General features: G+C 50.5%; 1 protein-coding gene across 1 annotated transcript in view; it reads left to right on the top strand.

Moving 5' to 3' along the window:
* Positions 1–4032: 4032 nt before the first annotated feature.
* Positions 4033–26957, top strand: part of ADRBK1 (adrenergic, beta, receptor kinase 1) — a 49539-nt gene continuing 26614 nt past the window's right edge. Inside the window, exons 1-8 of the mRNA XM_015418825.1 lie at positions 4033–4106; positions 13942–14015; positions 17984–18085; positions 22071–22145; positions 22590–22651; positions 23423–23474; positions 24168–24259; positions 25966–26065. Of these exons, the coding sequence (XP_015274311.1) occupies positions 4043–4106; positions 13942–14015; positions 17984–18085; positions 22071–22145; positions 22590–22651; positions 23423–23474; positions 24168–24259; positions 25966–26065 (621 nt within the window). The 5' untranslated portion in view covers positions 4033–4042. The remainder of the gene's footprint in view (positions 4107–13941; positions 14016–17983; positions 18086–22070; positions 22146–22589; positions 22652–23422; positions 23475–24167; positions 24260–25965; positions 26066–26957) is intronic.

Below are 26957 nucleotides of genomic sequence, written 5' to 3'. Positions count from 1 at the left end.
TCACCTGTGCCTCAGAATTTAGGGGACGTTACCGAAAGTGCTGAAGCCGGGAGGATGACTGCAGGCTCCCTGGGTCACCTTGTGGGAAATGCACGTGCAGGGCCACCCCTCGGTGACCACCCAGGATCTGGGCAAATAAAAGGGCCATGTTTCTACACAGGAGGAACATGAGCAGAAGGGCTGCGTGGCGTGGCCAAGGTCACTACCTGAACGGCAGGGATTTCCCTTTGCTTCTGTTCCATCCAAAGGCAGCATTTTATCCTTGCAGCTCTGTCCCCTCAAGAGAGGTTAAGCCAACAGACAGCAGCAACACTTGGTTTCAGCAGTTCAGTGAGTTTTGCAGTCAGGGAAGGATTTGAAATGGGGTTTTCTGCATCCTGGCTTGATGCTCAAATCCACAAACTACGTTGTCTCTGTGTATTGAAGACTGGGCCTGGGAGGCTGTGTGTCTACCCAGATGCTGTAAGGGGGGGGGGGGAGGAGAGTGAGGATGGCACTCAGGGCTGCTGCTCATCATCAGAACCCGTTAGCCTCCCCTCTGCCAAGAGGCCCAACATGAAACCGTGCAGAGCAGAGACAGGGGTCAGGAAAAGAAGCTCTCTGTAATCCCTATTGGGCAGGAAGCACTGGTATCAATGTGCTTCCTGCCCTTGCAACGTTCTGACTGGCTCCTCCAAGCTGTGTAGCAGGGTTTTTCCCCCTTGGTCCCTCCCACCCCAGTCAGAGTGCGGCCTCAAAGAAGAGCTGTGTGCATGTCTGCTGCTGCTGTCAGGAAGTGGTGTCACCTGCGGGTGTAGACCAGTTAGATGTGCTTTAGCGTAAGCAACTGCTGCACAGTACATGAGTAGGGGCAACCCATGTCCCGACTTCAGTAGCCGCTGCTGCAGCCCTGCTCTTTGTTTACAGGGTCTTTCTGACCTCCCTCTGTGTATGTCACAGCCAGAGTCGCCTGACACTTATGAGAAGGCAGAATCCGCTGGCATTACTACAAATTGTTGGTTGTCCTGTTAAGGAATCAAACCGCTTCCTGTGTGTTTGTTTCCTTCTTCTTTGCTTGGCCATGAAGGCAGCCAGTGTTCCCCAAAGTATTGGAGCCAGGCTCTCAGAAGAGGTTTCTAATTCACAAGGGCTTAAAAAACAAAGAAACAGTAAAAGGGCCATCCAAGCCTGCGCTCTCCCTTGATGCCCAAGGATGCTTGCAAGCAACTTCCACTTCCTCCCCAATGGCCTTTCAGCAAACAAGAGCATTGTCAACAGCTGGCTGATTATTTTTAGTAGTGACTGCCTTTCATTAAGTGGCTGTGCTAGGAGAGCTGGAGAGAGCCAGCACTCTAGATAACCCACTGCTGTATCTACCGCTGTCCTTTACTAAGTGGAAAACCAAGACAAGACTTAAGGAGCCACAGTCAGTTTGCTTTAAACCCTCAGGATATAACCCCCCCCCCCCAAGCAACATTGACTCTTCCAACTTCTGCAAGTAAAAGGACATGCACAGTTGATAAGAGCTCCATAAGCCAACCAAAGTTCTCCCATGTGATTTTTCTGGCATGCCTGAACGTACCTGTTTCTTAAGAGAACCAGCCTGTGACATGTTTCCCTACCTAGTTGTATATGGAGTAGATTCTTACTGGCCACAGATGACCAGAGACGCTTTCCCCATGTGTGCTTCCGCCCTGTGGTGACTCCCCCGCCCCCGTCAAGGGGGGTAAGGCTTGTGAAGAGAGCCAGTTGGGTGTCGTGGTGAAGTGCACAGAGGACTCTAATCTGGGAGAGCCGGGTTTGATTCCCCACTCCTCCACTTGCACCTGCTGATGTGACCTTGGGCCAGTCACAAGCTCTGGCACAGCCGTCCTTGAAAAAGAGCCGTTTCTGTCAAGAGCTCTCAGCCCCAACCACCTCAGTCACTGTGTGTCTTTCTGTTGTGGGGAGGGGAAGGGGAAGGAGTTTGTCAGCCGCTCTGAGACTCCAAGTGAAGGGGGGGTATAAATTCAATCTCCTCTTCTTCTTCTACCTGACCAAGAGACTGTGAGGATACCCAAAGCATGAGCATTAATGATATTGCTATGAGATCTCCCCACCCCACCCCAGAGGTAGTTGTCATGGAGATACGGGAGATGTATTATCCCAGTTCCATAAGAGCACCAAGCACCAGAAATGCAGCCAGCCAGCTACCCTTCTTCCACTGAGAAGTCTGTCTTTTCCTTGCACAAGAGAAATCGTTGCTGTTTTGCCATCCCTGGGCAGAAGAGCACTCAGGCCAGCCTCAGGCTGTATCATCGTAATGCAGAGTTGAGGTTCTCTCATTTTACAACCCCGGCTAAACAGTGACATAAAGATCACCCCCCCCCTTTAAGGACAATGCGGTTGCCTTTTGTGCTGAGGCCGTAGCCCTCCTTGTGTTTCAGCCGGCATTTAAGGCCAAACAAGTGCCTGTTTGACCATTCAGGAAGAAGTGGGTAAAGCTTTTTTTGGATTGTTCCTCTTCAGGCTGCAAGTGGGAGATGATACATGTTTGAATGCCTCCCTGCATACAGAAAAGTAGCGAACATAGTGGGGTGAAGAGGCACATCTCCAACATGCTAATTTTGTATGTGAAGGGACTTCCCTCCCCCCTGCAGCTGAACAATTCAGGAAAGGCTTTCCCACTCAATTCTGACACTTGTGTAACTGGCCCCTGTGTGTGTGTGTGTGTGGGGGGGGTGTTGCATGGTTGTTTCCATCACTAACTGTAAGAAAGTGCACAATATGAGAGAGACCAGCTAGCACAGTAGGTGGATCCTGCATTCCCTGCTGCATCAGTCATCCTGTCCACTGCAGCCAGCCCAGCAACACAGGAGCTGCATCAGTCAGGATGTGAACTGGGCATGTCAGAAACACTGACTCAGCAGAGTTGTACTGATATGCGGGGCATCGTGATTACAATCAATCACATTTACTTCATAAACCAAAGGAATTAGTTTCAAGTAAACAAGGATGGAGTCAAACTGTTGAAAAGTACAAAAATAACCCATTGCATTTAGTGTGATTTCTAAATAAATTTGGCTAAAATTCAGGTAAAAGAACCCTAAGGTGTTTTTTGAAAGATTTTTCACAAGCAGAGCATAAGTGTTCACACCTGAAAGCCCTGGAAAAGCCCAGCTGCCTGTGCGGTGTTGCTACAAAGTTTCTGCATAGAAGCTGGTTCTGTGTGCATCACTTCATAAATTAATGTCTATTAAGGAAATCCAACCATAGTCCAACTTGAAAGAGGGCAGATGGCTTCACGACAGAGCCCCGATCCTTTGTAATATATTAGCCCAGCACGGCACTGTAATGGTTAGATCACCTACTGCATTTTGCAAGCTGCCAACTTGGAATGTTGCAAGCTCATCTCTGAGTTTAATTGGTGTATTTTTCAACCCCTGAAAAGGCAGGTTCATTCTTAACTAGGGAGACAGTACTCTTAGCTAGCTTCTCGCTTACCATCTTGGGACTTTCAGCATCACTTTCCTTCCCCAGATAAACAAATGTTGCATTTACCAGAACGGATGGATTCAGGACAGCAGCCCTGAGATCTCACATATTTATCTCCTTACCTGAAGGCTAGGAACCCTATTTACCCTTAATCAGACCTGCACTTTCTTGCTGAAGAAGAAAGGCCAGTATTGTCCAAAGGCTTTTTTAATGGGCTTGTATTGCGAACCTCCCAGACACAGATTAAATTCTATCTGACCTCTCCTTTAAGGCAAGTAACAAACCTCTTTTCAGTCACCTACTGGTCTCAGAGACTGCCTTTCTTTTCTTCCTGCTCCTGGGTCCAATTAGGTGCAGGTAGAGACAAGAGGCTGTCCTTCAAAGAGCTAGTTGCCCATAACCTATGAATGAAACCAGGGGTACCCAGTGCTGGATACCACATCCCAACATCTGGAATAAAGAGTCTTCATGGTCTCCTCTGAAGATAGTGCTTATTTTGATTCCCTAAGAGAAGAACCTGCAAAGCTAAAGAGGTGCTTTCCTACTAACCTGCTTATGTGCCTTGTCTCTTGGCAGCATCCGCAGTGTTATGCAGAAATACCTGGAAGACCGGGGTGAGGTGACCTTTGACAAGATATTTTCTCAGAAGATTGGTGAGTAAGAGACCCTTTCACACATCAGCTAACAAGCTTTCTTCTGCACGATCAGATGCAGAAGAGGGTTAGGGTTTCTGTGCTTTTCATAGGAGAGGGACTTTGTCAGGGTGCAGCTTGTCATGTTACAGGACTGGAACAGAAAGAAATTCTGTCTCTGGGAAAAAAGAAGTCATATTTTTCTTTGCATCCCAGGCTGCTGATGTCATGGTCTCAAGGAGATGAACTGAGAGCTGTGCAGATAAATTGGGGGAGGGGAGAACTGCTGAGGTTCGTGCAGAAATTCTGCTTCCTCTTTGCATGTGCTGCAATGGTTCCTGTTCCATTCTTCGTTCAGGGGACCAGGACATTTTCCCACTTGAGGGGCATTGGGAGCAAGATTGGTGGTGCTTGATTATGGGCAGCAAAAGTTCTTCCTAGCGCCTCTGCTACCATAGAACCTCAGTGGCCTCCTCTGCACAAGAAGTAGGATGTTCCTAGGTGCACTTTCCCCCATTACTGTAGTCGTGGGAGAAGCTGCACCTGTGAGAATTTCCCCTTCTAGATAATTGCTTGGTTGAAAAGCATTTTTACTCTGCCTTCCCATACAAACATCACCAAGATGCCTTTATGCAACTCTTGTAGAGGCAAGAGCCTGTCCAGCCTTACCTTTATGAGGTGGGGGTGTCCCCCCCTCCCCCGATAGAGCACATGAGCAACAAAGGCTTTTTCTCATGTATACATGAAAGGGGAGGCTGTCTACTGAATCCCTGTTTGTCATGTTTTTAAAGATAAGTAATGTTGGGTCCTTGTTATGATGACTACTGGGATCATGTATCTTGAGGAAAATTCAGGTTAGAGAGAGGGTAACGGCTAAGGACTGGCTAGGTGACACTGGACTGTTGTCCACACTGAGCCTAGAATTTGCTTGCAGTGCTGTTTCCCTCTTTCTGTTACTATACCCCGCCCAACAGGAAACGCTGTTGCTTCCTCTTGTACTCACAGCCACTTGTGGTTTCCGCATGAGATACCCTGCTTTCACCCCCCCCCCCTCAAACATGTTCTCTCCTCTTTCCGTGGTTGCTTTCCCAACTGCCACTGTGCCCTTCTTCCCCTCTCACCTGAGATTGGTACATGCCTAGTTTGGGGAAAGTAACAACATCAGGAGCCATTTGGCCACAAACTGGAGTGAGTGCTGGGAGGGAGTCAGCCAGGGAGGGAGGGGGGGGGAGGGAAGGAGGGAAGGAAGGTGGTGTATGCATGAGAAGTCAGCGTATGCTCCCCAAGTGTGGAGAGCAGAACCTATTCAACTACTCCTTTATGGTTGCCATAACTGGTATTGATGAGACTCGTATCTGCATTGTACACATTTGTTTTACTTCGCACACTTCAAAGTCACTAAAGGCTGCCGTAAAGGTAAAGGTTCCCCTTGCTCGAAAGCCAGTCAAATCCGACTCTAGGGTTGCGGTGCTCATCTCTGTTTCAAAGCCGAAGAGCCAGCGCTGTCTGAAGACGTTTCCGTGGTCCTGTGGCCGGCATGACTAAACACCAAGGCGCACGGAACGCTGTTACCTTCCCACCGAAGTGGTACCTATTTATCTACTTGCAATTTCTTGCTTTCGAACTGCTAGGTTGGCAGGAGCTGGAACTAGAGACGGGAGCTCACTCCGTCATGCGGCACACTCGGGTCTCGAAATGCTGAACTACCGACCCACAGCCTGCAGTTCAGCATCTTAACCACTTGAGCCACCGCAGCTCCTTAAAAAAGGCTGCCTTACCCATTTTGAAAATTGCATTTACATGCACTAATGTATGTACTAGGAAGCTGTGGTCAGTTGCGTGCTATGGTCTAGAAGTAGAGTTTCTTCAGGTCTTTCCATGGAAGTGCCTTTACAGAAATTTTATATCATGTACCTCTGATTAGTCATGATTAGCCTTGACAGGGGAACTCAACAAATGTGTGCAATATGGCTGCCTCTCATCTTTTTACCAGCTCTGTTGCTGTGCTTTTAAACAGCAGAAATGCAAGAGGTGAAGCTTCACCTGGCATGGAAATGAACTGGTGGGAAATGTTTCTTTTTTGTAATTTCTGTATGCTGGACACTGATGGGGGGGGAGGGGGAGATACTGGGGGCGAAGTAATGAAACAAACCTAGTAGGGAATTTGTGATCTCCAGTAGTATTTTATGCAGCTTACAAAACTAAAATTGTCCCTGTAGAAGTACAAATATTTTAAAGGCTCTAGTTAGAAATTTCAGGTATCTTTGTCTAACTTTCATGGTTCAAAGTTAAATGAGATGATAACAGTTGCCAAACTGTGTACACACAGGGGCTCTTTGCCTTTAATATTTCTTTATTTATGTTATTTATACTCTGCTTTTCTCACTGGGACTCAAGGCGGATCAACACAGAGTGAGTCAGTACAATCAACACAATGGGACATTCAATAAACAGAATAGGATTTGGGTTGTAGAGCCATATAGAAATGAAACTGAAGCAATGCAAATAGTTAGCATGGCACATTAAATTAAGCAAAATTACACAGTAGGATCCAACTTAAAACAAACTATACACAGTAGGATACACCACAGTCCCTAATAATCTATCCAAGTAACTTTGTGAATAATTTTGTACAGTGCAACCTATTATTTGCATAGAAAAGCCCTCTTGAGTAATTAAGTTTTGCATAGTTTGCAGAAAGCCAGGAGAATAGGAGCCTTCCTTTTTAAAAAGCATTTTTAAACTTTAATAATATATCCCCCCAAGAAAAAAATACAGCATTTACATATCTCAAAAGAGGAGGAAAAGGAGAGTCTTACTTCTATCTCTCTAAACTCCAGAAAGATTTTTAAAAGGTCTTGACAACAATGAAAAAATATGGGTAACTTTAGAAAGAGATTTTGAGGTGTGCAGCATCGATTTGAGCCATTTCATACCACAGTTGCAGGCACTAAACATGACAACTCAGAGCAAGTCCAGTACAAAGACACAATTTCCCATGATGCCTGCAATACACAACACTCACTGGAGGGGGAAGAGCACGGGGGGGGGGGGGGGGAGACCAAAAGGGGGGGGGGGGGGGGGAGAGACAGCAAAATCGAGTTCCTGGCAGAGAAGACAGCTTATTTTCTGAACACAGCTTTAGTTGAAACGAACCCTTAACAGCGAGGGAGGCTACCTAATACGGGCTGTGGTCACATGGAGCATTAGGCACGCTAGAGAGACGGAAGATAGGCGGATTTTCCGGGCGGAGTCTCACCGCCACATCTGGGAAGCGTAGAGCTCCCATGGCTCACCCGAGGCTTCACTCCGAAGATGTGCGGTAAAAAACTAGTACCTCGGAGGTACTAGTTTCCGGAAACCGCGGGACAAGGGCGGGCATGTGATCGCGTTTCCGGTGGAATCCCATGGCATCCGGCGCCTGCCCATGTCCCCTCGCAAAAAGGTTTTTCTTTTCAAGTGTCCTCGGGATGTGCACAAGCACCCAATGGGGCATGCGCACACGTCGGTGTACAGAAAAAACCCCACCCGTTTGCCGTGGCGTGCCGCTTTTTTGCCGCACCACAGGATTGTGGTGTGATCAGCACCTCCCTCCTACCACGGGACCTCCACAGGACCTCCATGGGATGTCTGCTCGCGCAACCGCGCGTTATTTTGCCCTGGGGCAAACAGCCACGCTTCCCCCCCCCCGCATTTTTCTGCCTGTATGACAGCAGCCACGTTTGCCCAAATGCTGTCCCCACCCTGGAAAGAGATCTCTCCCCTACTTTCCCCCAGCTGGGAAAGATTTCTCAAAAAACATTTTTCAAACTCCCAAAACAAAATCAGTAGATTAAAGCATAAGTAGATACCTCATTGAAAATGTCGCGACAGTGTGTGACTGCAATAAAAAAGGCCAATGCTATGCTGGGGATTATTAGGAAGGGTATTGAAAACAGATCAGCCAATGGGGTGACATGATTGAGGTTTATAAGATTATGCATGGGAAAGAGCAGGTAGAGAAAGAGGTACTTTTCTCCCTTTCTCACAATACAGGAACTCGTGGGCACTCCATGAAATTGCTGAGCGGTCGGGTTAGAACGGATAAGAGGAAGTACTTCTTCACCCAAAGAGTGATTAACACATGGAATTCACTGCCACAGGAGGTGGCAGCGGCTACAAGCACAGACGGCTTCAAAAGGGAATTAGATAAGCCTATGGAGCAGAGGTCCATCAGTGGCTATTAGCCACAAGGTATAGATAGGGACTCTGGGGCAAGTGATGCTCTGTCTTCTTGGTGCTGGGGGGGTCAACAGTGAGAGGGCTTCTAATGTCCTGGCCCCACTGGTGTCCGAATCCACAGCTGTCAATCAAATACACGTTTGTAGCAAAGTAATATTTATTGAAGCCATGAAGAAACTGGAACAAGTTCACTGTTTGGAATAACCAGAAAGGTCGGGCACAGAATAATAAAGCCATTTCAAAATAGCAATAACCAATAGACTTGGCTCCCGCTCGCGCGGTTGGGCTGTCAAACTCGCGCCCAAAGCCTGAGAACAAACGTCTCCTAAAAGATAAACAATTAAACACTTCTCACACTCTAGTTCATTACAGACCAAGCGAAGCCGACTTTCCCCACCTGTGATCTTGCTGATTACGATAGTATAAAGCAACACTAGCGTATATCGAAAGGAATGCATGAGACATAGAAATGAGCCCTTCAGAAGACTTACAGACATGCGCATGAGGATCTGGTTATGAACTGCAATGGGGGGGGGGAAGGGAAAGACATACAGAACACATTGGCAGCTCTCTGACAACTGGTGGACCTCCTGATGGCACCTGGTATTTCTGGCCACTGTGTGACACAGAGTGTTGGACTGGATGGGCCTTTGGCCTGATCCAACATTGGCGTCTCTTATGTTCTTATGTTATCACATCCACGCGACTGCTGTCATCTGGGGACAAGTGGACCGACCTCTCCACGAACTTCATCACTCGAACCACAAAGTAGGAGAGCTCCTCAGGGTTCCCGTCAAACGTGGCCTCGATGAGGTCCTTCGGGCAATGGATCACCTGGCCTCTCGGGCTGGCAGGTTGGAGCGCTGGAACCGGGGCCTCCCCCAGGGCCGGCCTGGGCACGTCCCCAGGCTGTGGCTGTGCCGGGGGAGCCGGTGGGAATCACATGGAACAGGCCCTCCAGATCCCTTTGCAGTTGTCGCCTTTCCCGATCCGCCATCTCCATTCGGTGGGCCAGTTCCAGTCCCTCTTCCGGGGACATGCGCCCTCACCTTGGATCGCTCCGTTACCCACAGGGCCGGCGGTGGTTCGAAGGAGGCCCCATTTGGGGGAAAACCTCCAGCGGTAAATCCCAGGTCGAACCTGCTGTCTCTCCCGGGGCCCTGCGTAAGCATATAAGTCTCTGCAGTGAAATCCGGGTTGAATTGACCCCACCTGGAGCTTGGACGATAATCCAGGCCGGGCAGCAGCCGCGGCCCCGAGGGGGTCGGGAACACCAGGGTTGATGTCGTCTTTGGGACGGTTCCCTTCTCAGCCACAGTCACCGGTGGCTTGGTGGTCACTGGTGTCACCTGCTGGGTTGGGATAGGGACAGGGATTTCCTCCTCTCCCTCCCCCTCCTTTTCCGAAGGGTTCAGTTTCTCCTCTCCGGCGCTCATCTTGGTTAGGGAGAGAGGCGCGTAGATAGAGAATGAAGGATTCTTAACAGAACGTCAGAACCCACAGCCAGCAACGTAGTACACGCTTATCAGGACTCCGGGGCAAGTGATACTCTGTCTTCTTGGTGCTTGGGGGGGGGGGGTCAACAGTGGGAGGGCTTCTAGTGTCCTGGCCCCACTGGTGGGCCTCCTGGTGGCACCTGGTATTTCTGGCCACTGTGTGACACAGAAGAGTGTTGGACTGGATGGGCCTTATGTTCTTAATGGGGAAAACCCTACCTTTTACCCTACCCCTGGAATAAGAGGCAATAAGCGATATGTAAGCACAATGTACTCCCACTTTTATGTTTAGAAGATGTGATATATGTTTGTATATATGTAGGTCCTTGTCAATGTAGTTAAAAAAAATAAAAAAACTTAAAAAAAATAAGTTCAAGAAACTAACCATCCATCCTGCCCCAAGAAAGAGTAAGAAGGGAATCACACACAGGCCCCAAATACTAGGGTAAGGAGGAGCAACTTCATACTTAACAACGTCTAAGGAAGAAAAGTGGGGGATTAACAATAAGCCTGGCAGGGGAAGAAATAACTTAACTTGGCCAATTAGATGTTACTTTTCCCGCAAGTTTACTATGGGAACCTGCGTGGGAGAATAGGAGCCTTCCTGACCCCCTCAGGCCGGCCACTGTTTTCATCAGCACAGAGGTGCATGATGTTAAAAAATCCCACACTTGTCGATTTCTGGGTTGCTGTTAAAGACACAGAGCGCATGCCCATAAAAACAAAATGTGTTCATGGCCACTGGTTTAGGTGGCTTTTCCAAAAGGATTAGACACATCCATGGGAGATGAATGCCAGCTATTAGCCAGGACAACAGAATGAAACCCCCACTTTTGGTAGCAAAAAAGCTTTCAGGACCAAATAGTCTGATCTTTTTTCTGCTGTCAAGTCACAGCTGATTTAGGGCAACCCCTCCTGGGGCTTTCAAGGCAAGAGACGCTCAGAGGCGGTGTTGCCCTCGCCTGCCTCTGTGTAGCAGCGACCCTGGGCTTCCTGGGCGGCCTCCCATCCAGATACTGACCGGGGTCGGTCCTGCTTAGCTTCCAAGACCTGACGAAATCAGGCGAGCCTGGGCTATCCAGGCCAGGGCTCACGTGAGGACAGCCATCACCAATCGTGTGTCTGCTTCGTTGGCTATCATTTTGTTTCTGGGTATGAGTCAAAGGGCTGGCAATGACCTCGAGCAACCTGGAGGACCAGGGCAGCTGAAGGACCAGGCCGCCACCACCACCGCCTGGCTGGCTGGCGCCCTGCTCTACAGTGATCAGTCCGAGGAAGCAGAGTGGCTGTCCTGGGTGGGGCCTTCTCCGGTGCCCAGACTATGGAATCTCTTCCTCTTCAGGTGACAGGTTCCGACTGAAAGCTGCTCTGTAGCTGCCATGTTGTTGTTTTATCATTTACATGCTGATTCTGCTGCCGCTTCTGATGTGTGCATCTTTAATTCTTTTAAAGCTTTCTGGGTGACCTTGGGCCGGTCACACACACTCAGCCTGACCTGTCTCACAGGGTTGTTGTGAGGATAAAACGGAGGAGAAGGGAAGGGTGGCAGCCACTTGGGGGCACAAATGAAGAAGACAAAGTCATCGTTCTCTTGGCAGGATGTCCGGGTGCCACATAGAGAACTTGCATATGCCTTTAACATTGTACCAATGAAATGGGAGACAACACAGATGCAATTTTTCTTACCTCATTTTTCTATGGGTCCCTTTCGTCATCCTGCTCCTTTGGCTGTTTTTAATCAAAACCAGAGACCTGTTCTTACTAAGGCAAAGAAAGGGACTAAAAGCTGCATTGTTTTCTGCTTTCTTAGTACTTACCGGAGGTACAGGACAGGGCTCAGCAGCAGCCCTACTGGCTACTGTACCTGGGAAGGTCAGGGCAGCCGCTTGCCCAGTCTTGAAAGTAGAGTGCTGGAGTTGGACTAGAATGACATTGGTCTTGTTCAGCAAGGCAAGTCTTCTTTTCTTAAGATGGCAACAACACAAAAAATCCCCCGTGTTTTCAGCATGATGCTCCATGTCAGACAAACAGCCCCGTAGCTAACAACGTTTTGCTCGGGGGGGGGGCAATGTTTTGCTCGGGGGGCTTGCCATTATATGTCTGTGTAAGACTTGCCTTGCTGAACAAGACCAATGTCATTCTAGTCCAACTCCAGCACTCTATTTTCAAGACTGGGCAAGCCGTGCCATGCTCATACTTCTAAATAATAACTAAATAATAAATACAAGTGGTTTATTGCATATTATAGTCCTCACATATGTATTCTCAACAAGAAGGACTATAAATTCAAGAACTTCCGGTCTTCTGCCGTCCTCTGAAGTTTGCTCAACTTCATGTTCGTTGCATCGATGACACTGTCTAACCATAAATACAAGTGGTTTATTGCATATTATAGTCCTCACATATGTATTCTCAACAAGAAGGACTATAAATCCTCTGTATTTTAATGTATTTTAGTGTATTTCTTTTTCAGGATAGTAGAATTCTGAATGTATGCAATAGATATTAGAATGTCTGTTGACTGTTCACATGTACGTTTCTGCCATCGCCTTCAACGCACTCCTGCCTGGCGCCGGTCCAGGACACCGGCAAGCAGGGCCGGCTCACCCGCTAGGTGAACTAGGCATTCGCCTAGAGCGCCGGGCCCTGGATGGGGTGCCGAACTGTGCCTCCCCCCCGCCAAAAGCCCCCGCGTGCCATTACTGCTCCCTCTCTGGTGGCGAGCGTTTTGCAAAACTGCGGGACCCTACCAGGAGCAGAGGCGGAGGAAGAGGCTGTCCTGGATAGGGCACTTCGCGGCAGCTGCTGGGGAGGGTGGCCGGCGAGGTGTAGGGTGCGAGCTGCGGCAGCAGCGCCCGGGCAGCCCTTCAGCACCAGCAGCAGGCAGAGCACAGCGGCCAGTCCCCCGAGCAGAATGGCATGGAGGCCAGCCAGAGGGCAGCGGAGGCATATTGCAGGCCAAGCGGCGCGGAGGGAGTGCAGGCCACCACCTCCTGGCGGCAGCTGAGCCACCACAGCGAGAGAGGCGGGCTGGCGGCCGCCTACTGGGGAGCAGCAGGAGGCGTCCCCGTACAACCAAGTGACGGGGGAGGCAGGAAAAGGAATTGCCGGCCAGCCTCGGCCTCCCCTCACCTGGGCTCGCCGGCTGGCAATGCCCGGCAGAAGACAAGGAGGCGCCTCTTGGCGCCTGCATGGAACGCGGCGTATGGTGCAGCTCGCCAAGAGGCGGACTTCCCCCGGGAGCGTGGGAGGGGCAGACCAAAGGGCCCCTTGCCCACCCCGGCTGGGCTTCTCCGAAGGCAGTGAAAAGGGGGGGATTATTCTTTGGCGGATTCACGGAGACTTCCTTCTCTCCAGGCCCCACCTGGAGGTTGGCAACCCCATAATTGGTGGGCACACGTGGTGGGACGCCAGACGGTAGCCCCACCAAGGGCGCAAAAAAGCCTTGGGCCGGCCCTTCCGGCAAGGCAAGGCAAGCGTCCAGGCTGCTGCCGCTGCCGCAGGGGAGAAGGCTCGGACTCGGAGAGGATTACCCACCGCTGACCCCCCCAGCCTTGGAAGGGCGGTGATGGGGGGGCCAGCAACAAGCCCACCCCACGTGACCTGCCCCACCCCCCGAGGCGGCGAGGACAGGAGCCCTGCCCAACTGGTCTCCAGGGGCGGAGGCCGGGCAGGGGAGAGAGCAGGGAGCCTCCTCCTCCTCCTCCTCCTCCTCCTCCTCCTCCTCACGGGAGCCCGGCTGGCCGTGGCAGGGAGGGCGGCAGTCAGGTGCCCAGGAGAGAGGCACGGCGGGCGGCAGGTGTCCCCCCCTCAGCAGCCCTCCCCTCTGCCCTCCAGGCACCTGAAAGGTTGGCTGGGGCAGCAGCAGGCGGCGTGGAGTCACCGGCTCCTGGGCTGAGGGCAGCGAGGGTGGGGTGGGGGAGCTGAGGATTGAGGAGGGGCCTGTAAGATCATGGGGGGGAGGCGCTCCCCATGGGCTACAGGCTTGCAGACAAATTTCCCTTACAGGTTTTATTGGTACGAGGAATGGAATACAGAAACAGACTTTCCAGGAACTGCTGGTTCAGACAGGGGCAACTGTCTGATTTACAGGAGGGTGCATCAGTCCCTAACTGCTGACAATTGTATGTATTTTTTAGGGTACTTGCTATTTCGAGACTTCTGCCTGAATCAGATGGAGGAGGCCAAGCCACTGGTGGAATTCTATGAAGAGGTGAGGCCTTTTATGTGTGAATGAGAGAGAGAGAGAGAGAGAGAGAGAGAGAGATCCATCCCAGTTGCATTATAGTTGCACCCAGATTGCTTTCTCTGACCTGGGATGCAGAAGGTTGAATTCCCTAGGACACTGTGGCAAAAGACCATTTGCCAAAATTAATTTGGGGATGAGGATCCCTTTCCAGTAGTGAGGAGGCCTGTTCCAGAAGGGACGAAAACAGACCTAAACGTGGGGAAGGTGCATCCCACACCCACCCCACCTTTGCTCCCTTCTTTCCCCCTTCCCCCCCCCCCCCCCCGGGGGGGGGGAGCTTTCCTCCATTTATTTTTATTCCCCTTTTGCAATTCTTTTGCAAAATGAGGAGGAAAGTATGATATTTGGCTCTGTCTCCTGTGGCAACCATTTTGAGGTGGTGCACCATCCTCTCTCCAAATTCCAAAGGTGCCCACAGGCTCAAAAAGGATGGGGACCTCTGAGCTACCTACTTGTAGCTGCTGAGTAGGAAAGAAGGCTTGATGATTCTATACAATCTTCCTTGTTCTCCATTCAAGAAATATTTGTGTACAGGTTTGTCGTTTGAAGGTTCTTGGGTTACAGTGGGCTCAAATCCTGATGCTGTAGCAGTCATAATGGAACCAGAACCCCACCATTGGGCAGCCAGGTTTTGAAGCTTTGGCCTAGTGCCATTGTGGGTGCTAGTTCTGCACCAAGCCGGGGCAAATAGCAGGGCTCCTCCACTGGTGCCCAGGTAACTCCAGGTGCATAAGAAAGGCATCTGAAGCTCTCCATCTTGGTAGCTGGTTCCCCTCCAGAACCTTCTTCCACCATTGTGAGTGCTAAGTCACCAGACGCTTTGTCTTCAAGACGGTTGGAGTATGATTTCCTCTCCTTTTCTCTGCTTTCCTTCCTGAATTTGATCCTCCACATCCTTTTACCCAGTCACCACTGATTAACTTCTCCATCCTCTGTATCAGGCTGGTCAGACCCATTGCCAGGTGGTCCTTCCCTTTTCTTATCGTATTTAGAGAGTCCTCCCTTCCTATCTGAAACTCCTTCCCTGCTTATTCTACAGCACCTCCTGGTTCTACCTGGGCAACTTCTGACCTGTCTCCTCTAGGTTGGTTTACTGTGGACTAGCCAGAAAACCTGGTTTTGGAACGTTAATTGGGCCCTAGCTTAAAGTAACACAACCAGACATTAGGACTGTGCAAAACATGAATTGTTGTATCATTGCAATTACTTTCTGTCTTGTATTTTTGTCTTTATTTCCATTCTGTATCTTGGATAGGGCGTTAAAGTTGCTTGCTGGCTAAGTGCTTTTCTCCCTATCATCTCTTCTCAAAGATTTATTGTGCCAGGCTGGGAACTGTGTTTACAATAGAATGAAGATATCTTTTGTGTGGAACTTGGGTTCTGGGTTTTCACATGTAGGTATAGTTGTGAGGTCCTCCCTGGCCACTGGTGGGGAGTGAGGGAGTAGGGTTGCCTGACTCCAGGTTGGGATTTGCTGTCTCCCCCCCCCCCCCCCCAGGTGCACATCCCTCTCTCCCTTTGGGGTGCGAGGTGAGCCGATGGGAAGGGGTGTGCTGTGGAGCAGGCACCCAGAAAGCCATGCTGGGGGGGGTGGCGGCGGCGGCAGGGGCCTCGCTGCACCCCTGGGAGCTCTGCGCCCTAGGCCGTAGCCCTAGTTGGCCTGGTGGAAGAGCCGGCCCTGCTCCCCCCACTACCCTTCTCTATCAACATTCCCCCCATTTCTCTTTGCCGTCCTCCCCTCGTTTCCTTGACCTCTTCAGCTGCAGGCTGACTGATGAGAAAGGAGGAGGGGCGTTTTAAAAGGTTAGCTGAGCCAGAAACTACAAGGGGCTGGGAGAGGAAGCTCGTTCGCATCCTGGTCTCTGTAGCTGATGGCTCAGCTGCCCTTTTAAAACTTTATCCCAACTTTTAATTGTTCATGGGAGAAGCAGCTGTGGAGCTGGAGGGAGGGAAGCCAGGTAGCCTCACACACCCCACCTCTGGCGCTGCTTCTCCCTGAAGTCTGACACATTAGAAGCTGGGAGAAAGTCTTAAAAGGGCAGCTGAGCCTGCAGCTGCAGAGATGGGGATGAGACGTCGCTTCCTCTTCCACTCCTCTGTAGTTACTGCTCACTGCTTTTTCCTCCCTCTGTCCCTGCAGCAGCAGCAGCAGCAGCAGCAGCAGCAGCAAGGGCTCTCTGAGTCACTGCCTGCTTCTCCCTCCCACACACACACACAGCAGCGGCAGCAGCGGCAGTGCCCCCCTGCCTGCCTCCTCTCCCTCCACAGTGGTGGCTGGCTGCAGGGTTGCCATGTGGGCAGCAGGACCACTGGCAGTCGGCAGAGCCCTCTGGAACGGCAGTGTTGGTGGTCCCGGTAGCCGCTGCGAAGGCAGCTGCAGCAGGGCCCTCTTCTGCACATGTGCACAGAGAACATTTTTGTTTGGGGAGGATTTAAAAAAACACACAACAGTCTTTGTTTTTTAATGTTTTTGGATTGTTCTGCAAACTTGGAGGTTTGCCCAAGTTTGGAGGAAAATCTCCTTTCTCTCAGTGTGGGCCCGATCGGTGAATTTAGGTATCCGCAGATCTGCCCGCCCTTGAGAAATACTGCCTTGTATAGCTGGCACGTTTTGGTTATTAGGATTTAGATTGCTAGACTGCAATTCAGGAGGTTCCCCACTGTGCCTTTAAATTCTTGACCGGTAATCGTGGGTCCTTCTTGCCCATTTTCCTCCTGGTACTTTTGTCTCTGGAGTCCTGTATATTACAGCAGGTGAGGGAGAGACCAACCAATAGGAGTGGGTGGGGGAGAGAAGGCTCAGCTATTTTGCTTTCCTATTTGAGAGAGAATGTAAAGATACAGGGGGAATTTCTGGGTTGTGACCTAGCAACTCTAGTTACTGTGTGTGGCATAGTTGCCTGCCAAAATCCTGAAAGACCTTGCCTTTTGGACAGAGGATGTGGAGACAAAAATAAAAATGGGTAAAAGTCTATATTGAAACAGTCAAAGGCTGGAAAAGTCTGCTATGCACTATTTTCCTTACTGTGTAACCCGCTAGATGGTTTTAGACATATACTGTCCATTTTTGTCTCAGTTCTAAAATAAAAATAGATTTAAAGTAAGAAAATTAAGTTCTTGCTTTGTAGCTTCTGTGCACTGCACTCCCTGTAATCTCCTGCCCCTCCTGTCCCTTTGACCTTGCTTCCTCGTTGTCCCCACCAATCAGCCACTTCTGTTACCACCACAGGTGCCTTTTCCACACGGCGATGCTTTCCTGTGGAAGCCCCAGTGTGGCTGCAGATGCTGATGCCGCACAGGAGCCATGGAGCTTCCAGCCCCTGTGGCACATGGCGGGTGGGGCTCCTGAGTGTTTTTTAAAACAGCAATAGACATGCTCCTATATCATTTTATTGACATGCCAGATGCATTTTAAAAGACTCAAAAGAGCCCCTTGGTGGTGCACCAGAGGGGGAGGGGCTGGCATGGGGACAAAAAGGGGGGGGAATGGCTGCTGTGTGGGCAGGACTGGGAAAACCCGGACTTTCCTTCCCACGTAGCAGCCAGCCTAGCTTTGCTGAGATCTCCCCCAAAACATCACGGCAAAGCAGGTTTGAGAAAGTCACAGAGGAAAACCCAAGTGGTGCATGGGAACGCCATGATGCTGGAGGGAAACAGGAACAGAGCCCACTTCCCAGCAGCATCAGACCTGGTGCAAATCACCCATGTGGAAACGAGCACAGACAGGGGGGGCCACGGTAATCTGCTTCCCCCCCCCCAACAGCAGCAGCAGCAGCAGCAGCAAAAAGAGTCTCTAAGCAAAACATGTTTTTAAAAACGTATGCCATACCTAGCCTTTCAGTTATTTGGTTCAAGTCATGGCTGTAGGAAGATGCAAATGACTGGATCCTGGTGCTGTGTATCTCTGATGTGACTTTGCCTATTCATTCTAGATCAAGAAGTATGAGAAGCTGGATTCTGAGGAGGAGCGTGCAATGAAGAGCCGCCAGATCTTTGACACATATATCATGAAGGAGCTGCTGTCATGCTCTCATGTGAGCCTCTCAAATACTTTGCTGTCCATGGGAGAGTCTGGAAAGCCCTTAGGACTTGCATAGAAAATCTGTTCCATAATCCACTTGATCACAATCCCTGACGGAGGAGGGTTGGTCAACTAGGGAAGGGACTGTGGGTCATGATGCGCCTTGCACGCGGGGAGCCCTTTTGGCATATCCAGCTCCAGAGAACTCAAGTAGCAGATGTTGAAAACGTCTCTCTCTCTCTCTCTCTCTCTCTCTCTCTCTCTCTCTCTCACCTGGACCGTGGAGAGCCACTGCCAGTCCGAGTAGACAGGGCTTATCTAGGTGAAGACGAAGATGAGAGAGGCAGCCTGGTGTGGTGGTCAAGAGTGGAGGAATGGAGAACTGGGCTCGATTCCGCACTTCTCCACATTATTTATTATTATTATTTTATTACATTTATACCCCGCCCTCCCCGCGAACGGGCTCAGGGCGGCTAACATAAGGCACCATGTGCATTCAGTGTAAAGACTACAGATACAAATATAAATACAAGGTTAAAGCAATTTAAAATCAATACTACAGATGCATAAATAAACTCTCAAATAACATCCTACGCACAGTGGGAGAGGTTGGGGTGGTAAAGATGTTACCCCTCCTACCCCTCGATGGAAAAAAGCGGTGGTGGTAGTGGCTGTGGCGGCTCCTACTCATAAGCCTGGCAGAAGAGCTCCGTCTTGCAGGCCCTGCGGAACTGCACAAGGTCCCGCAGGGCCCTGATCTCCTCCGGGAGCTCATTCCACCAGGTAGGAGCCGCCACCGAAAAGGCCCTGGCCCTCGTTGCCGCAAGCCTGGCCTCCCTAGGGCCTGGGGTCACCAGCTGGTGTTGCGACCCCGACCGAAGTGCTCTTTGGGGAATATATGGGGAAATGCGGTCCCTCAGGTAAGTCGGACCCTGGCCATGTAGGGCTTTAAAGGTAAGCACCAGCACTTTGAAGCGAATCCGGTATGCTATAGGCAGCCAGTGCAGCGCTTTCAGCACAGGTCGGATGTGCTCCCAACTCGGGGCGCCCACCAACAACCTGGCCGCAGCATTCTGCACCAGCTGTAGCTTCCGGATTTGCGACAAAGGCAGCCCCATGTAGAGAGTGTTACAGTGGTCTAGCCTCGAGGTGACCGTCGCATGGATCACTGTGGCTAGGTCGTTGCGGTCAAGGAAAGGAACCAACTGCCGTACCAGCCGTAGATGATAAAAGGCCGATCTGGCAGTGGCCGCCACCTGGGCCTCCATCGTTAAGGTGGGGTCCAGGAGCACTCCCAAACTACTAACCTCCGAAGCTGGCACCAGAGATGCCCCATCGAAGGCCGGGAGCGGGAGCCCTAACCCTGATCCGGTCCGACTCAAGCACAGGACCTCCGTCTTCACCGGGTTTAACTTCAACCTGCTCAGCTTGAGCCATCCAGACACAGCTTGTAAAGCCCGGTGCAGATCTTCAGGGTCGGAGTCCGACCGGCCGCCCAACATCAAATAGAGCTGGGTGTCATCTGCGTATTGGTGACAGCCCAGCCCGTACCTCCAGACAATCTGGGCGAGGGGGCGCATATATATGTTGAACAGCATCGGGGAAAGCACAGCCCCCTGAGGCACTCCACACTCGAGCGGGTGCCTCCGGGTCTGGTGTTCCCCTAGCACTACCCTCTGTCCCCGACCTTGGAGGAACGAGGCAAGCCATTGAAGGGCAAGCCCCCTGATCCCCACGTCGGCGAGGCGGTGGGCCAGCAGCTGATGGTCGACCGTATCAAATGCGGCCGACAGATCTAACAGCAACAGCGCTGCCACACCGCCTCAATCCAGGTGTCTGCGGAGGTCATCCGTCAGGGCAACCAGTACTGTCTCTGTCCCATGTCCTGGGTGGAAGCCGGGCTGGAATGGCTCAAGGACAGAAGCGTCATCCAGATAACCCTGTACCAGATAACCTTGGGTCAGTCTACAGCTCTCTCAGCCCCCAAAATAAGTCTAGCTTGCCCCCTAGTGGTGCATAGCACTAAAAAGAACTAGTTCTTCAGGTAGCCAGACATTCTTAGGATCACAATGCCATACGGTAATTATTATTGATGATTCGTTATCAGATAGCTTCATACATTCATACCATATAAGTGGCGTTAAGTGCTCTCCAATAGTCCCAAGTATTTTCTGTGGTTCAATACATGACACACATTTAGGAGTACTAATCCTGACTTTTAAGAACATCAGAAGAGCCCTGCTGGGCCAGACCAGGGAGGGTCCATCCAGTCCAGCCTCCCGGCTCACACAGGGGCCAGCCAGTTCCTCTGGAGGGCCAAGCACAGTGGGGCACGGAGGCTGAGGCCTTCCCCTGTTGTTGCCTCCTGGCACTGGGATTCAGAGGTTTAGTGCCTCTGAATGTGGACGTTCCCTTCAGTCACCTTGGCTAGTAGCTACTGATAGACTTATCTTCCATGAGCCTATCCAATCCCCTTTCAAAGCTATCTATGCCCGTGGCCATCACTACATCCTCCAGCAGCAAATTCCAAATTTTAATCCTCTGTGTACAGAAGTATTTACCTTTGTCTGTCTTGAATCTGCTGCCCATCAGCTTCACTGGATGCCCTCAAATTCTAGTATTTTGGGAGAGGGAGAAATACTTCTCTTTGTCAACTTCACCCGTGCATAATTTTATAAATCTCTATCATGTGTGTCCCCCCCCCTTGAGTCGTCTCTTTTCTAAAGTGGAAAGTCTCTGATTCTTCAGCCTCCTGGGGAAGGGGCTCCAACCCACGCATCGTCTTGATTGCCTTCCGCTGTACTTTTTCCATCTCTGCAATGTCCTTTCTGAGACAGGGTGACCAGAACGATGCACAATACTCCAAATGAGGCTAAACCACAATACTGGCTGTTTTATTCTCAGTCCCTTTCCTAATAATCCCTAACATAAGAGTTTGCCTTTTTCACTGCTGCAGCCCACGGGGTTGACGCTTCCATTCAGCTGCCCACTCCGACCCCGGTCTCAACCCGTTCAGACTCCATTAGCCTGTCCTTGGGGGTGGGATTTTTGGTCCCAGTGTGCATCTTCCTTTCCTAACCACCCTCCCTCTCTCCTACCACTAATGGCTAATGGGTTTGTTTCCTGTCTGAGCCTTACTTTTGAGCAGTTGCAGGCAGCCGCCTACCCTGGCCTGGGAGACCCAATCTTGGAAGCTAAGCAGGGTGGCAGGGCAGCCTCCAGGGCATCACCAGGGGTGTGATGCAGAGCCAGGCGAGGGCAAAGCGCACCTCTGAAACGTCTCTTGCCTTGGGACCCCCCCCCCGCCATCACCATACATCAGCTGCGACTTGGGGGGGGGGAGAGAATAGCCACCAAGAGCATCACCTTATAGGAAGCTGTGAGTGGGATCCAACCAACTTTCCCATCAGTGAAAAAGGAGGAGGGAGTCCAGTTTGACTACTCAAAAAGGCTACCGTCAGGGATTATGGGGCCTCCATGGACGAAAAACCACATAGAACAGGGGCAGCAGTAAGGAGAAGAATTGGGTGAGACTGGGTGAAAAAGCTGGCTGGATCCAAACCACTGTTCTTCCTCAGTAACAGGTAGAAGGATCTGATAGTTCTGACAAGAGCTGTCCTTGGAAAAGAGCTGTTTCTGTCAAGAGCTCTCTCAGCCCCGCCTGCCTCACAGGGGGTGTCAGTGCAGTGGGGAGGGGAAGGGAAAAGGAGTTTGTCAACCACTCTGAGTCTCCTTTGGGGAGTGAAGGGTGTGGGTGGATGCATGGGCAGGCAGCAGCTGGAGTGTGCAGCAATGAGCGCTGGGGCTGGGAGTTGACACTGTCCCTGTCTGTGGGGTGGGGGTGGGGTGTGTGGACACTGTTCCTGCCTGTTCTTATGCCTCTTGCTGCCGCCGCCACGGCTGGGGCATGTTTCCATAATCCCACATGGAAGCTGCCTGTGAGAGAGGCTGGAGAGCTGTAGGTATCCAAGCTCATTTACTCCTGTGTCTCCTGACAGCCATTCTCCAAGAGTGCCACGGAGTACGTGCAGAGCCGCCTCAGCAAGAAGCAGGTTCCACCTGACCTGTTCCAGGTATGTCTCCCCCAGTAGACGGGGACTGAATTCACCATGCTGCTGCAAAGCACTTCTTGGCCCTTGTGCACACTTGGAGGAACAACAGAAAAGCTATTCTGAATGTGTTCATACCAGATTTTTAACAACCACCATGCAGGAAAAATTATTTACAGTCTCGTTTCAAGCTTTCTGGGCTTTATAATGCACGTGTGCTTTTGGTCTAAGTCACTGTATACATCCAGTCCAGAATCTCGTTTGGCCCAGGGCCATCAAGACTGGTGCGTGGGGGAGAAACCATTCGTTAAGTCAGAGAGAAGCATCTTATGGGCCAGATCTCAGTGCAGCTGGTGACAGTCGTGTGTGCCAGGGGTTTTGGTGTAAGCATCCTCAGGGCTGCAGGGATCATGCGGGTAGGAAACAGATTTGTGGTGTTAATCTCTTGCCTGTTCCCTCCTCTGACAGCCATACATTGAAGAGATTTGTCAGTGCCTGCGTGGGGATATCTTCCATAAGTACTTTGAGAGGTGAGTGTCAAAGACCACGGACTTTATGTGGCATGTGTCTGTGACTTCTTGGCAAAGGATATCCAGTGGGAGAAGATGCCTCAGTAATGCTTAATGGGTTTATCTGAGGAAATAACTGGGGGGGGGGGGAATGATGAATCTGATATGAAGAGTAAACTTTACTTTGTTGTGGAATGACTGGGAATGGGAGACGTCTCCAAAGGTGGGAAGATGCACAATTGCTCAGGAGTGGAAGCTCCATGGAATGCAGTGGGATGTACTTCTGATTAGTGATGCATAGGATCATGCTGTAAGGCAGCAATGCTATGGACCCTTAATAAGTTTCAAGTCCTGTTGAACTCAGTGGGCTGTGGGACTGAACTAGGTGTCACATGGGAGACAGCTGATCAGGATCTCCCTGGATTTTTTTTTAATGTTAGACTTGATTGTGGCCGGAACACTGGGGTAGTTTAATGCTTTCCGCCTGTGCCATTTGCCCCATTTGAATCTCCCACAAAAGCTGCCTAGTTCCATACAGAGGGAGAAAACAGGTACAGCTGATAGGAGAACTGCACATGCTCATGTGATCTCTGTGCATCCCCCTCTTGTGTGCACCATTCCATTCTGGAGTATTTGTTGAGTCTCTGTAATAGAGCTTACTGGGCTTGAGGAGTCTTAAGTGAAGGAACTGGAGTGGGGGATTTCTTTTAGAGGAATGTGCGTTGGAGATAGCTGTCAGCGAGTTTTTATTTGTTCTTTCATTTTTGTTTTCCTTCTACCTTTCTGTTCTAGTGACAAGTTCACACGGTTCTGTCAGTGGAAGAATGTAGAGCTGAACATCCATGTGAGTGTCGATGAGGGTGGGAGGGCATTCCTGAGAGTTGCAGTGAAAACACAAGAGCTTTCAAAAGACACTACACATAGACCTGCCTCTGGGCACAGTTGTCAGTGTATGCCAGAGTGTTATAGAATCCACAAAGCACTGGCCATGCCGGGGAAACCTAGCTCTTGCATCAGCAAGCTTTACAGTCTTTGTAGCCACAGGGAGATAGGGTTATTATTATTGTTTTATATTTGGAGAGTAATCCTAAGCAGCCCTACTTGGATCTTATTTGGATCTATTGAATGAGGCTCACTTCTAGGAACATGTTCTTAGGATTGCACTGTTAGTACATGTAATTATGGGTTTGAAGGTTCTGTATAGGTCTGAGAGATTAAGTGAACCCAGTCCAGTGCCAGTACCCTAGAACAAATTTTTTCAGCCTACACACGACATAAGATGATCTTGAGTCAGGATCTAAAATCAGACTGAAATAATCTCCCAAGCAGCCGTGACTGGAGGTGAAGGAGGAATGTGGGGAAAGCCATTCACGTCTGTGAGTGGTATGTCCCTAAAAGTTTGAGCATATAATGTACGTTGCTTCTGAGATGCTACAGGAGCAATACGGTGCCCATGGAATGCTAACATTCTTCCCTCCCTCTCCTTTCCTGTCTCCTTCCCCTCCATTTTTTGCCCCACTTTCTTCCATGGACCTAGCTGACCATGAATGACTTCAGTGTCCACCGCATCATCGGGCGTGGTGGCTTTGGCGAGGTCTACGGTTGCCGGAAAGCAGACACAGGCAAAATGTAATGTTTGGCATTGTGTTGAGGGTAAAGTGAGAATTCCATCAAAGCAAAGCTTAGGTTATTCATTTTAACATTTTGTTTCTGCCAGTTAGGTTTTCAAGGCAGCTTACAACTAAGTTTGAACATCTGAATTCAAACCGCAGTTGCCCTTTCTTGCCAGTGACAGTGGTGATTCTGCTGCCTTGGTCAGAGTGGTGGCAGCACAACAGAAGACAGTGTCAGGGTTGAGGAGCTCAGAGCTTTTCCTGCCACGCAGCTCTTCCCACAGATAGTTGGCATGATAGCAGTCAGAATGTCAGTAGGAGGGGGCTGGATGGACTTGCCCTCCTCCCTCAGTGATGGCTGGGGTAGTCTTTGTTGGTCCAGCTTTGCTAACAGAAGTGTGTTCCTGCTCGTGTGCTCACTGACACAGGCCAGAAGACGAAAATCAGTGTAACTGCATCTAAGGGAGCATTGTTTCTTTTCACCCATATATTGGGAGGAGGTCTGAGAACATACAGAGTGTAGCCTTTTCATTGTTTCTCATCTTTACACCCCCAGAATTGTTGAGGATATGTAGAAATGATAATATCCCCAGAGGTTTGCAGTGGCCATCGTGGCCATCCCCCCAACTCCATGGCCAATCTTTTTGCTCCTCGGGAGTGTGAAGGGAAGCTCACAGCATTCGGAACCAGCTGCTGCAAGCTGATAGCAAGCTGCTTGAAGGTCTTTTTTCCGCTTGCCCCTGATTCCTGGGAGCCCAACCTACACTGAACCCAGAGTCCCTCAAGCAGTGTACAGAAAGCTCAGGGAACAGTCACTACTTCTGTAGAATTACAGTGTAGTCCCATACAGAGTTACTCCCTGGCACTGTGCACAGAGTTGTCCATGGCACAGTCCGTGGCACTGTGCACAGAGTTGAATTGTCCATCATTTCAGAATTGACTTCAGGTGTCTGTCCCCGTCCCCCCCCCTTAGCCAAACAAATTGTCTTCTCTATTTGTAATAAACCAAAAAAGACTTTACTGAGGGCAGGGAAGAGAGCAGGGCAGGTTATGAGGGAGATAATAGCACAGCTGCATGCAAACCAAAATGTAAACATGGTTTGAACCTATAAGGTACGATAGGTACCTTCCAGTATCTCAGCCCCTAGAGCATCCTGAGGCGGCCCCTCTTTTGTGGTAAAGATGACACCTGTGCCAGTTGAGAGAACCCCCGTTTTCTCTGAAGCCCCTCTACCCTTCCTTCACTGTGGGTGGTGGCAGCATAGTTCTTTGGTGCCGTCCCCCCACTCCCACCCCCGCGCACTTCTGTTCTGCCAGGCCAATAAAACACAACATGAAACTCAGGCAGGTTTGTTCTTCCTTTAACAGGCTTAGTGTTAATTGAAAGGGGAATGTATGAGATAAGAGGGAGACTGGTTTAATCTAGTCATTGGCAAACTGAGCCCTTTCTGTTTTGACCTGTATGGGGAGGCAACCTAGAAACATCCCCCTCCCCCCCAAAAAAAAGCTTTGATGTGTCTCTAGGCGTTTCATCTGGCTTAACATTCTGATGGCCTACGGGAAGAATAGGTTCAGAAAGCACCAGGCCAAAGGTTATCTTTCTGTGCTTCCCTGGTGGCCGCTCTCTGGGAGAGCTGTGCAGAGGGGTCTCGGTAGAGACGATTCCCGAGGTTCTGGCAAGGACGTAGCAGCAGGATCCTTTGCTCTCCTTATTCCTGACAGGTATGCGATGAAGTGTCTGGATAAGAAGAGGATTAAGATGAAGCAGGGGGAGACGCTGGCCCTGAACGAGCGCATCATGCTGTCTCTTGTCAGCACCGGGGTGAGCGTGGCTATCCCAGCAGTACAGCCCATAAGCCCCAGATCTTCCCAGTAGAGCCCCTTTCTGCTGGGGGGGAGGAGGAGGAAGAGGGCTGTGGCCTGTGGGGAGAGGGGGGAGTGCTTGAGGGCACGATGAATGAGGGGGCTGTGTGGGGGGGACACGGCAGGTGTGTTCTGATGAGCCCTTGTCAGAGGGCTGTAAGATCCACAGGAAGTGGTGCAGAGCACGTGGCTGGGAGTGCGATAGTGCCTGCAGTAGACTAGCAGCAGGGCTGGCATGTGTGTCGGCAGTGCAGTGTGTGTCCTGCACATGAAAGTGGAGGAGAGGCAAGGCAAGGCAATGTGTGCTGTAGCAGGAGGAGTGCGTGAGACAGAAATGGGGTGGGGGAGTGGGAGGTGGCTTTGTGTGCCTCAAGGGAGTCTGGAAGCCTGGCGCAGGTGTTTGTGAGGCACGTGTGTGTGTGTGTGTGTCCGAGGTGCCAGGCCGCAGAGAGGTTGTGTGGTGGCTGGCAAGAAGCCCCCTGCAGAAAGTGTGGGACAAGGGTAAAGGAGGGGGTGGAAGAATTAACAGGGTTTTTTAAATTTACAAAACTTATATCCCACCTTTCTGCCCTCACAAAGGCCACCAAGGTGGTTAACAATTTAAAACAGACATGATAAAATCACTTTTTAAAGCTATTAACGCCACCCCCCGCCCAAAACACACACATCATTAAAACAAAAACAGAACTGAAACGCATACTATGACATATAAACAGCAAGTAGAATATTAGTCGGACAAGAGTGATTTGTTGCACAGCCTCGTCCCACAGAATTGCCAGTTGCACGTTTATATGTTTGAAGGAGAATATTGTACCTGGAAACATTTGCAAGGGATGTCTCCAAGAGTGTAG

The sequence above is a fragment of the Gekko japonicus genome, unplaced genomic scaffold (assembly GCF_001447785.1).
Source record: "Gekko japonicus isolate JY-2015 unplaced genomic scaffold, Gekko_japonicus_V1.1 scaffold1466, whole genome shotgun sequence".
Lineage (NCBI taxonomy): Eukaryota > Metazoa > Chordata > Lepidosauria > Squamata > Gekkonidae > Gekko > Gekko japonicus.
The sequence above is the reverse complement of the archived record's forward strand: the minus strand, read 5'-3'. Positions and strand labels throughout refer to the sequence as shown.